The following is a 12,438-nucleotide window of genomic DNA, read 5'->3' on the forward strand; positions in this document are numbered from 1 at the left end:
TCCAAGGCAGAGGTAAGTCGAGGGGGCGTGAACTCGACCAACGGGAAACCGTGGCTCCCCCACCTGATGCCCTGCTCCTCGTCCGCAGGAATTCGAGCGGGAGAAGCACACCCACAGCCTGCTGCAGTTTCAGTTCGCCCAAGTGAAAGCCGCCCTGCAGCAGAGAGAGGAGATGCTCGAGGTGGGTAGCTGCTCCCCATTCTGCTCTTCTTGTGTCACTCAGGAGCATTTTGTTGGCTTATTACTAAAGCCACGGGTTTTCTGGAAACCGAGGGCTTAGGCTCATTCTCCATGCCTCGTTGATGGCGTCCTGTTCCTCCCATTCCTGGGTGGTCCTGTGTGTGTGTGAGGGAGGAGGTGGGGCAGACAGAGTAATGTGTCCTAATCCTGGGACCTGTGAAAATGTCACCTTCCACGGCAGAGGGGACCTTGTGGTGGGAGATTATCCCAGGTTTTCTGGTGTGTCACAGGGTCCTTACAGAAGGGAGGCAGGAAGGTCAAAGGCAGAAGTAGGGGGTGATGTGAGGAGGGGCCCTGAGCCACGGAATTGGGAGCCTCTAGAAGCTAAAAGAAGGGAGGAAGTGGATTCTCCTGGAGCCTCCAGAAAAGAACCCAGGCTGCCCACCCCGTGGCCTCCGCCTGTAAGACTCATTTTGGACTTCTGAGCTGCAGCACACTGTTAGAATACACTCTTAATATATTTTGTTTTCAGAGAGGGAGAAAGAGAGAGAAACATCAATGATGAGAGAGCGTCATTGATTGGCTGCCTCCTGCATGCCCCCTACTGGGAATAGGACCTGCAACCCTGGCATGTGCCCTGACTGGGAATCGAACCGTAACCTCCTGGTTCATAGGTCGGTGCTTAACCACTGAGCCGCGCTGGCTGGGTCATTTGTGTGGTTTGAAACCACTGAATTTGTGCTAATTTGTTGCAGTGCCAATAGGAAACATACAGGGTTATTTACCTTTTGGGCTTGATCAGAACTTTAGTGCCTCTCAGTAAGAAATTCCCCCAGACGAATTTCTTCCTGCGCTTTGGGACGCTGGGAGTAGAACCCAGAGCCCTGCTGGCCTTCGAGAATGAGCTCGGGATTAGCGAGAAGCTGCCAGTGCTTCCCTGTGTTTGCTGGCTCCTGGCGACTCTCTGGAGACACTGGGATTCCTTCCTGTTTAACCCTTTATCTGTCTCTTCCTCTCTGTTGCTGTTCTTCAGGAAATCCGACAGCTGCAGCAGAAACAGGCGAGTTATATCAGGGAGATTTCTGATCTTCAGGAGACGATAGAGTGGAAAGACAAAAAGATAGGGGTAGGGCTCTCAAATCTTTGAAAATCTGTTCAGACAAGCTGTATGCTTGACAAGTGTGTTGCTTTTAGGATCATTGGTGTGCTTGGATGTGTATGCATGCAGCCCCACGTGATGCAAACTCAATCATGCAGCAAATACGAACTCACTGGAAGTTGGCTTCCCACATGAACAGTCTCGCTTGCTCAGCATGAGCCGGCTCTGCCTGCCCCTCCAGCAGCCAGGGACTGACGGAGGGAGACACTCCATGAGGGGGCACTCGGGCACTCTCATGTGCGCATTTCCCCGCTCGTCTTGGGGCGTTTTCTCAAGGGGTCTGAGGAAGCTGTAAGGTGGCAAGTGCTTGAAATCTCCCCAGAGGGTCCTCAGACCCCCTCCTTCCCCAAGAACACAACAGGCAGCCCACCTGCCTGCAGGTGTGATGAGGGGGAAGGACAGGACCACTCACAGCACCTGCTGTGCTTCCTGGCAGTAGCTCCAGAACGTAGTGGCCCGTCATACCACATAGGTCTGGTGACGGTCCCCCAACGCTCGAGCAAAGTCATCAGAGCATTGACAGTATGACGCCACGCCTGTCTTCACTCTGATACGCTCGTCCATGCTTACTCGGGGTTTTGTGCACGTGCACGTGTGCATGCATGCATGTTGTGTTTGCTTCAGGACCACTTTGTGTTTGTCTGTGCCAACAGTTGCTGAGAATCCAGGTAGAGAAATAGTCTCAATTGCTAAAATACAGGGCATCCCCAAAAAATGTATACGCACTTTGAATGATTATAAAATAAGTGTTTTTCAACATACAGTACATTTTCAAAATTTAAAAGAATCTACAGAAATGAATAATATTTTTTGTCAACTCCTGTTTTCAAACTGATGACCGTTCTGGTCCAGGCACTGCTGATAAGGCAAAACAGTGGAATCACAAACATCCAGAATCATTTCGTTTGGTATTTGTGTGCCTTCAATTCGTCGACTGCTGCCAATTATCATTAATGTATCCCCATTGAAAAAAAGTCTAGTGTCACTTTAGGACCAATTTTCTTTGTTCAAAGCTTAGTCTGGCTTTACCCATTGTTTCAAATCAATTAAACCTGAAAATTATGTGTTGTCAGCTGTTAAAGTGTGTATATATTTGGGGGACACCCGGTAGTTGTCACGGGATTCTGCAGCATTTCCTCCTCTTCTGTATTTATGCCTCATCTAAAGGCCACATGTCCTCTGATAGTTCTCTGACACGGCTGTGAAACCGGACTGAGCTAGAATGCGATGCAGATGCAGCCCTCCGGTGCCTTCGTTCAGGAGCATGGGCAGCAGCGTTGCTCGGCTGTCGTAAACTGGAGGAGAGTTTGTTACTGGCATTTTGTTTGTATCTCTGAGCGTGTGATATCTAACGCCCTGACTGTAGCATTTTACAGAGTAGAAGCCTCTTCCTTACTCTGCTTCTGACGTCACCTGCTTACCTGTGTGAATTTCTCTCTCTCTGCTCCGCTGCACACTCAGGCCTTAGAGAGGCAGAAAGAGTTCTTTGATTCCATCAGGAGTGAACGAGATGATCTTAGAGAAGAAGTAGTCGTGCTGAAAGAGGAACTAAAGGTATGAAGCCCAAGAACAGCTAAAAGAGAAAGTCCCGGTTGCCACAGGGAATGCTGGGGTTCCCAGGAAGGAATGTGTGTGTGCGCCGGCGTTAATTCCTTTTATGTCGTTCTGTTAACCAATGCAAATCTGAGGTTAACTGACACCGAAGAGATGTGTAAAGCGAGTCCAGGTTCTGTGGGGTCAGCCCGTGGCCAGATGTTCACAAGCATATCTGAGCTCGAAAGCAACTCTGGTTTCCAAGAACTTTCTTATATACTGTGTCAGTACTTTCCATGCTCGTTAATAAGTTCTCCCGGGCCCTCCCCAAAGTTAGAGGGTGCATTTGTTTGTTAAATCAAAGGCTCAACTGTAGGGACTTCTCTAGCTGAACGTAGTGGGGCTAGGCTCATGCCATTTACACTTTGAGGCCCACTGGATTGTAGGAAAGTCATGCTCTGTCTGGGCCGTGTCCAGGGGTCTTCAGCTGCTGGCCGGACACCGAAAAAAAACTCCCAGCCTGCAGCAGTGGGGGTCAGAGCTCTGGGTGGGCTGTGAGCGGTGGAGGGGGCAGTGTTGAGGCAGGGACGGCCATGGGCTAATTCTTGCATAGTCAACGGAGACATGTCTGTGGCTGCTATATCCAAGGCTCAAGGCCACAGCAGTGAACCAGATGGCGCAGGCTTGAGCTCAGGTTCGTTCGGCAGATGGTTCCCCCAGGGCTGTGAGTGCAGGGTTGGGGATCCCTCCCAGGACACGAGGGAGCTGGGGCAGCAGATGAGGGTGCGGGGGGTGGGGGTGAGTCATCCATAGTCAAGGGAGATCCTGGAGTCATGAGGCACAGCTGGCTTTAAAATGTTTCACTATGGAGTGAGCGGAAGTTAAATTTATTTTAAATAATTGACTTTAAAGAGAGGGAGGGGGAAAGAGAGAGAGAGGGGAAAGAAAGAGAGAAACATTGATCGGTTGCCTCCTGCACCAACTCACAACAAACCTGCAACTTGGGCATGTGCCCTGACTGGGGATTGGACCCTGCACCGTGTGTGTGTGTGTGTGTGTGTGTGTGTGTGTGTGCGCGCGCGCGCACTTGCTCGGGACAATACTCCAACCAACCGAGCCACACCGGCCACGGCAAGTTATAGTTCTTTTTAATATGCCAGACTAATTCCTTCCTTAACTTAAATGTCATCACTCCTCCCAGACATGTACACATTTCTTTCTTTTTCTCTGTATCTCTTTGTAAAGAATCCATCCGGGGTTTTAAAAGTCAGGTTCACCTTACCATGACTTGCTCGAAGCTTCCTGTGGTGGCAGCCTGCAGGCATCGCCTCCAGTTTAAAAGGGCTCCCGCTGAAAGCGCCCGGTCACCACACATCAGGACATGGGTGGGGCCTGCGGAAGGACCAGCCCTTGCAGGAGAGCCTGGATCTGTGTGTTGATAGAAAGAATAGCCACGAGGATGGTGCCCAGCTCTTCTTGACTCTGTAGAATTTTCCCCGACTTCAGGAAAAATAGCTTCTTCTGAAATTATTATTAATAGAGTTTAAGCTAACACCACTCAGTGAGTATTACGACGAGCCTGTTTTTGTTCCAGAAACATGGAATAATCCTAAATTCAGAAACAGCTACCAATGGAGAGACTTCAGACACCCTAAATAGTGTTGGATACCCAGGTCCTACCAAGATGACAAAAGAAGAGTTGAATGCCCTCAAGGCGACAGGGGACGGGACCCTAGGTAAGTCCTTGTTTTCCTGGCTCCTGTCACTCCAGACAGCATTGGCTCACCCTCACTGCGTTGTCAGGGTCGAAGCAGTCATCACTGCCCATTAACAGTCACACCGCATGCCACCTGTCTGTCTCGTCATGGAGTTCCTTGCGCACGATGTGATCACCCACGCGTGTTGTCTGGCGTGCACCTCTGACCAGTGCTCCCCATCCATGGCTGGGGATACATTTCTCTTGCTTCTCAGAGCTGCCACATGAGACTGTGAACACAAGGAAAATAGTCTCAAAATCAAGTGACAGTTTTGATAGTGCTACTTGTCTTTCCTCGGACATGTGCCAAGGGTGGCTTTTTAACTTACTCTGTTACGGAGTTGCCCAAAGGTGGAAATGGCAGAGGCTGTAAATCAAGTTAGTCAACCATTTTTGCAAGCCAACACGGCACAGCCTATGAGATGCTCTGAGGGGTTAAGGCGGCTGTGGACAGCAAGTGGAGGCTGTGACAGAGGTCTTGGTTGCCATTCTCAGTGTAGCACTTGAGAGGGACAGACAGCCATGGTGGAGAGGGAGAGGGACAGGCAGCCCTAATGGAGAGGGAGAGGGACAGGTGGCCCTGATGGAGAGGGAGAGGGACAGGTGTCCCTGGTGGAGGGGGACGGACAGGGGCCCTGGTGGGGAGGGGGAGGGACAGGGGCCCTGGTGGCCAGTATGGTGTTCTTTACCAGTGAGAATTGGATATATCTGCCCCTTTGTCAGCGATGACGTTTCCATGTATGTCACATTTTTGCTTCTGAAAGAATGTAAGTTGGGATTCCAGTAGATTGTAGGAATATCTGAAAGGCTCACCGATTGATATTTGTCAAAATAATTGGCCTGAGGATAACGCTTCAGAATCATGTGCAGCCTGAAGCTGCCACTGCATGTGGGGCCTCACTGGTCACCTGTGTGTCCCAGATTTAGAGTGAGGCCAGAGTGGGGTCAGGCCGCGACTGTGGTTTCCATGTGGAACCTTTCATCTTACTCCTTTTTATTTGTGGAAATGCAGAAACCTCAGGGCTCGCTTCCCAGGGGTGCCTCACTCTCTTTATGACACTGAAGGAATACACAGCTCTTTTAATTCTGTAAAGGTCGCTGAAAGAACATACATTGGTTATGTCCACCATACCTTTGTACTAGCTAGCTGAGCAGTTAGGAATTTGATCATGCTGCTCTTGTTCAAATACACATTTTACAAGTCCTGGATAATCATTGTGAAACAGACACTTAAGGAACCAGAAATACCAGTTTTATAAATGGTCTCCAAAAGTTCTTTAAACACTAACAGTAAAGAATTGTGGGCACTTCCCAATATATACGTCTATTTTTAACTTAAATACATGTAAGCTTTCATTAATATAAATGTACATTATAAAACCAGCACTGATAGAAATCTCTAAAGGCTGAAGCAAAACTAACCATAAATGGAAGTCCTACTACTTTCCCCCTTTTCCCCGGGTCACCGCACCCACCGTGGAGACCGCTGGGTCATGAAATTGTCAGGCTTTGACCTTCAGTGATTCGGTATCTTATATGCTGCGGTTCTGTTTGTCTGAAGAATCCAAAACATAACTTCATTCCGAAGCAGTGACATGTTTGTTAATGCATAATCTTTTAATTGATGAGTCATTTATTATTTAGCTAAGTGGTCATCCTAATGTAAGCGTTTCCCTCCCGCTGGGAGTCGCTGTTCCTTGAGGAACGGAGGGAAGGTATTTGGGGCACAGGCCACTTTCTCGGGGGACAGCGGTTAGGTGGAGGAGAGTGGGTTTCTTTTTATCTTGTCTGAGCTATTGGAAAAGAATCTTCCTCAAGACTCACCTCGAGGCTGAGTGTTTAAGACAAACTGAATGTTCCTTTTAAAACTGATGGGAGGTTGCCTTTAGGGCCGTGGGATCTGCAGTGCAGTTTGAGAGCTGACAATGTGTGAGTTGTCAGACGTGCATTTGGGAATGAGCATGGGGATCACCCGCCTGAAGGCCTTACAACCCATCATTTTGGATTGTTGGGCTGCCTGATCCAGAGCTCTTTCTAGTTGTTAAAACTTAACTTCACCTTTGAAAATCAGTTCACACAAGAGGGCACCAGCAGCCACTCGCCGGGAGGCGGTGGCAGGCCTTGGCCGGGGGCTGTGGGCGGGTGCGGTGGCTGCTTCGTGGCACAGAGCTGGCGGGCTTCCGTTCCGGGTGCCGCTGTGCTGACTCTCTCGAGGAGTGGGGCTGGGTGGGGATGAGAGCTTGTGTTTACCTTGTCGTGTATTTTAAGTGGTCACATCATGGGGTCCCTTCAATTTTCTCAATGGTCTTTTAGGAAAAGCCACTGCAGTGGAGGTGAAAAATGAAATTGTGGAGAATGTGGGGAAAAGAGAAATCTTGCAAAATACTGAGCAGGAACAGCACAAAGAGGACCCCGTGGAGGATTGTGTGGACGCTGAGGTCCTGCCTCCTGGTGGCAGTGCCGAGGACCCGAAAACCTCTGAGGACAGTGCCCCCTCCCTAGGAGCATTAGCTACAAAGGAGGGGCAGGTCCGAAGCCCAGTTCTAGAGAGCACGTCCTTCCTTGAACATGCAGAGCAGGTTGAGTCCAGGGAGCTCACAAGCACCCCAGATGCTAGGACTGGGGCTCCCCTTGAGCAGGCTAAGAGTTCAAGTGAACCAGCTGGTGAAACCCCGGGTCCTGCGACTGGGCAGGGCAGCCGGAATGCCGTGGATGTCAAAAACCACAGCGAAGAAGCTGCAGAAAAACAGGAACAAGAAGAGCAAGATGTTCAAACCAGTTTGGGAGAGGTTAGCACAAAACCACATCAGGAATCTGCTCCTGTGCAAATACCTGAAGTTGAAAAGGTGAGCAGCTCCCAGGGTGCGGTGGAGGCAGGGCTAGCTGGATTGGAGGAGCAAGCGGGCACAGTGGCCTCACGTCCTCCCAAGTGTAGCGATGGCACAGGGAGTCATGACACATGTGCAGTAGACGTCCCCACAGAGTTGGGCCCAGGTTTAGAGAAAGAGCTCACCAACCAGGAAGGGGCTGAACCCAGGGAGGTCCCAGTTCCGAGCACGGGAGCAGGGGGGGAGCACAGCGAGGAAGAGGATGAGGGGAGGGGGTTCCTGAATGAGAAACCAGTCCAGACAGAAGTCCCGGCCGGTCCCTCTTCTCCAGCCGCTCGTGCTCAGGAGGCAGCAGGTGCACGTACGGTAAAGGCCAAGAGAGAACCCAGTGAAGAAAAGAACGACCCACAGGGGGAGGGATTGGGTTCATCCCAAAAGAAGACGAAAAACAAGAAAAAGAAAAACAAGAAGAAAAAGTCACCGGCACCTGTAGAAACCCCTAAGGATGTTAAGAAAGAGTTAACATTTCAGGACCCAGATCTCAGTGAAGCTGAGGAAGAAAAGCAGGTAAAATCTCCTGATGAAAAATCAGGTGTGGAAACACAGAATGAGGTCACTGGAAATCCAAAACAGAGCATTGTGGCCGGCAGCAGTGACAACCTGGGCTTTCCAGAGGACCCTCAGATGGAGCTGGCTGGAAAACTGAACCACGAAGATGGCGATGGAAACGCCGAGGCGGGGAAAGGAAGAGCTGATGGAGAACTGTTTGAAGGTGATACCAGGCAGGCCTCAGGCTCCAGAGCCTGTGCTGAGGGATCAGAAGAAGGAGCTGTAAAAGCCGTCGCTGAAGGAGCCAGTGCTGCTCCCAGCCGCCCCCCAGAGAATGAAGACTTGCCAAGCAGCGCCCGGCTCGGAAATGGAAGTCCCTCCGAGGACGGTAACGCCGCCTCACAAACAGAAGGTACAGAGGGCTGTGTGATGTCCGAGGGGCCGAGCCAGGGAGTGAGAAAGGTTTTAGGTAGCGCTAGTCTAGAAAACGATGACTTGGCACCAGCAAGGGAGTCAGGGGACTCCCATTCAGAGCGCAAAGAGGAGACGAGGGGCAGAAGCGAGAAGGACAAAAGCAAAGAAGACTGCGCCTTGTCATAGGTCGAGGCTTGCTTGTCGGGCGGAGTCAGAGAGGGTCCGGGACAGCACAGTGAGTCCAAGCAACAGACTCTTGCCGTTTCCTCCGCTGGTGAGATCCATGAAATGATCTAGATGGAGGTAGACATGTGTGACAATCTGCCACCACGTTATCTACTACTCTAAGTTATAGACTGTTACTTGTAGATTTATATTTTATTAGGGTTCTCACCCAGATTAGAAAGACAGACACATTTGTTATCACGTAAGTTTTAACTGAGAGCATTCCAGTAGTATCAAATGATAACATACACTGTTTATATTTCTGCTTATAATCAAAATAAACATAGTTCACGCCTGCCTTAGGCTGATATGAATGTGGATATTCCTGACCAAATATATCAGCATCTAATTGAAATGACCAGATAGCATTCTAGGATTCCTACATCATGAGTAAATTAATTTGTCTTATTCAAATATATGTGCTTTCATATGTGCTTTTGATATGTACACGATAACCTGCATGGTATTTTATTTAAAAAGGAGATAAATGGCCAAACATCATGTAGGTCCCTGAGTGATAAGATTTGCACCTTAGGACAATAGCTCATCGTTTTAGGGATAATGAACATCTTAAAGTCCTGGGAGCTCTTACTTGCCTTTACCTCATATAAGGATTTTATCTCAGCTAATGCTTTGGACTTCATTGTTCATGATACCTGAGTTTATTTTATAGTTTTTTTTCTCTTTTTCTTTTTTAAAAAAATTAATAAATTTTAATTAAAGAAATTAAGTGGGAGGGAGGGATGGAAGGGGGGAGAGAGAGAAACATCAATGTGAAAAAGACACATTGACCCTGACCGGTTTGGCTCAGCGGATAGAGCGTCGGCCTGCGGACTAAAGGGTCCCAGGTTCGATTCCGGTCAAGGGCATGTACCTTGGTTGCGTGCACATCCCCAGTGGGGAGTGTGCAGGAGGCAGCTGATCGATGTTTCTCTCTCATCGATGTTTCTAGCTCTCTATCCCTCTCCCTTCCTCTCTGTAAAAAATCAATAAAATGTATTTTAAAAAAAGAAAAAGACACATTGATTGGTTGCCTCCCGCACACACCCCGACTGGGGCGGGGGATCAAACTTGCAACCCAGGTATGTGCCCTTGACCAGTAATCGAACCTGCACCCTTTGGTGTGATGGCTGACATTCTAACCACTAGCAACACTGGCCAGGGCTTATTTTATAGATTTTGACTTCATTTCATGCCAATTATGTATCCAAGTCACTTTACACACAGATTTTAAAAATTATTTTCTGGAAGAGACGTATGTTGAAATTGCATTTTCTATACAATATTAGGGTGGGGAGAATCATTTCTAAAATTTATTTTTTAACCTTAAAATTACTTCTCTTTCTGTTTGTCTAATCATTATTCAGAAGACCAATAGAAAACAGTACTGTTCTTCAGCAAACTGCTAATTAGACTATGACAGGATGTTTTCAGTAGCTGAATCACTTTTGGTATTTTGGTATAAATGTTTGCATTTGTTGTGTCTCCGTATAGTCTTATTGGAAAATTCTTGTTCTGGTTTTCCTGAACAAAATATATATTTTCTATATAAAAGAATTTTAAAAAATAATTGTAACATTAAATTGAAAAATAATTGTAAAATATTAAAATCACAAGGGAATGAACATTATGAATACTGTTAACACTTTATGAGAGTATATTACTTCATCGTACTGTTACAAGATATAATTGAATGTAAAAAAGACCAAAGCCTCAATAAAATTTGAGGCAAACTTGTTATCATGTATTTGAAATAAAGACATTTTTCTAGTTTTACAAGCCTGTGGTTCCACTCTTTTGGCTCCTTGGATTCTGACCTTGGCTGCTATTGTACCTAATTCACCTGTGAGGTTGTGCCCATTTCCAAGTTACTGATTCCCTGTCGGGGTCCCGGGAGGGACTCCCGCTGAGCACCCTTTGTCAGTAAGGACTGAACTTCTCTCCCGGCATCTAGACGGGCTGAAGTTGCGTCATCTGGGGAGGACCGCGGAGATCTTCCCCCCGCAGCCTCGCCTGGGAGCTGTGGCTCTGAGGAGAAAGATCTCCATTCCATGGGCCAGGACTTAGCGCGCTTTGAAGAGTGTGGTGAGAACGGCAGGTAAACGCTGACTTTCTACATAAGGGTCTTGAGTGGAGGGTGATGGGGCTGCCAGAAGCCCACGGGTGCCTGTGAACAGAAAAGCCTGAGGCTTGCTGGAGAATCAAGTCCAAGAGCGGCAGAGGAGTTGAGAGGGCTTCAGCTGATGTCTCTAACTTCGGCAAAGCTGCTTTCACACCGGAGTGCACACTGGGAAACAGCCTTCCTTTCCAAGGCCTCTGGGGCCTAACTCACTAAGTGTGAGATCGTTAAGCCACCTTACATTCTTTCCTCCCTTACCCAGGTTATTCCGCAGCACACCTGCGGACACTATGGTAAACTCCACATTCCTCCAGCCAGCCAGCAGCCTCCCTTAGTCACATGTTTCATAAGCAGACATTGTTCATCACTTCACATAGGAAAGGCCCTGTGCAGTGAACAAGCAGATAGGACCCAGCTCCCAGTGGCAGTGGACAGCTGAGAATTAGGACAGAAGCACCAAAGAGGAGAAGGACTCTGAAGAGTCCAACCGTTTCCTGGTCATCTTGAGTCTTCATTGTGAGCATCAGTTCCTCTGCTCCAAGTGTGAGATGACGGTGTACCCCAGCACAGTAACTTTTGCTCACAGTGGAGGCCCATAAATGATCAAGGAAGGGTTACCTTAGGCCTGTGAGGTTTAGCAAGGCACGGGGTATTCCCAGCAACCTGGAAACATTTCAGTGTCGAAAGATTCAGACTCGGAAAATCATCCAAGCACATCGTGCCAAGCACATCCCCAGGGGAACCTAGACCACAGAGGTTCCACCATAAGACAGAGCAGAGGAGCACATTGATCACAATAGCTCACATCGAAAAGCTGGGATATTTCTCACCCCAAAGCAGAATGCAGCTACTGTATGTAGAATGTGAATCTTCCTTCAGAAGTATAATTAAGTATCACTGTGGGTGCATGTAAAGAAAAGATTGGAATTATAGGTTGCAATTTTATAATATATGAAGGTTGGGACGTAGTAAAGTTTGTGAGAGGTTTTAGGAATGAGATGGATTGCACTGACTGCTTTCTATAAAGTTAGTATTTCCAGTTAATGACCTGATCATATACATTCCCACTGTCACAGGACCTGGAATGCTCTTTCTCGGGGGTTAGATAGTTTGGGATTTCTGTTTTCTTTCAATAGACTCCTGCCCCAGGAGAGCACCTTACCTAGTATGCCACCGTGAATACCACAGTAAGATGTACTGCAAGCGTCCAGACTCCAGAAGGAAAAAAGGGGTGTGTATGTGTGTGTGTGGGTGTGTGTGTGTTCATGTGTGCTTGTTCAGTGTGATGATCATACATAGGGAAAACTTTGTCTTTCAGGAGAAAAACCCTCTCTTTCCCTTTCACCCTGTCCACTGTCCTTACATCAAAGACTTAACATTTTTCCAGATGTGAATGGCTTCCGCTGTTCAATGGAACGGAAGCCAGCGGGGCTGGTGTGGACAGTTCCCATCTGAGCGGACCTCCTGGGCCCTGTAAACAGGAGAAAAAAGAATCGTCCTTAGCAACCTGTTTGCCTTTGACAGTAAGGAGGAGGTATTGTCCTGGCCTGGGGGCCTGGCCCAGGGCCGACGAAACAGACGCTATGAAACTGACCTGTGGGGAGGGAGTGGCACGTAGTGGTTTCTTGAGAGACCTCGGTCACAGCGCCAGAAAGAGGGACTGCTTGGTGATGTG

General features: G+C 48.3%; 1 protein-coding gene across 21 annotated transcripts in view; it reads left to right on the forward strand.

Annotated features, from left to right (window-relative positions):
• LRRFIP1 (LRR binding FLII interacting protein 1) overlaps positions 1-12,438 on the forward strand; it is a 112,813-nt gene that overhangs the window by 93,108 nt on the left and 7,267 nt on the right. For 10 of the 21 annotated variants that reach the window (XM_081095827.1, XM_081095817.1, XM_081095813.1 and 7 more), the window contains 3 exons: positions 89-181; positions 4,467-4,608; positions 6,942-9,653. In XM_081095827.1, coding sequence (XP_080951953.1) covers positions 89-181; positions 4,467-4,608; positions 6,942-8,605 — 1,899 coding nt within the window. In that variant the 3' untranslated portion in view covers positions 8,606-9,653. Of the gene's footprint in view, positions 1-88; positions 182-1,213; positions 1,307-2,800; positions 2,894-4,466; positions 4,609-6,941; positions 9,654-12,438 lie in introns of those variants that run through there. The other 11 variants (XM_081095812.1, XM_081095823.1, XM_081095826.1 and 8 more) reach the window with 3 other exon arrangements.

This window comes from Myotis nattereri (genome assembly GCF_964212035.1).
Source record: "Myotis nattereri genome assembly, chromosome: 7".
NCBI lineage: Eukaryota > Metazoa > Chordata > Mammalia > Chiroptera > Vespertilionidae > Myotis > Myotis nattereri.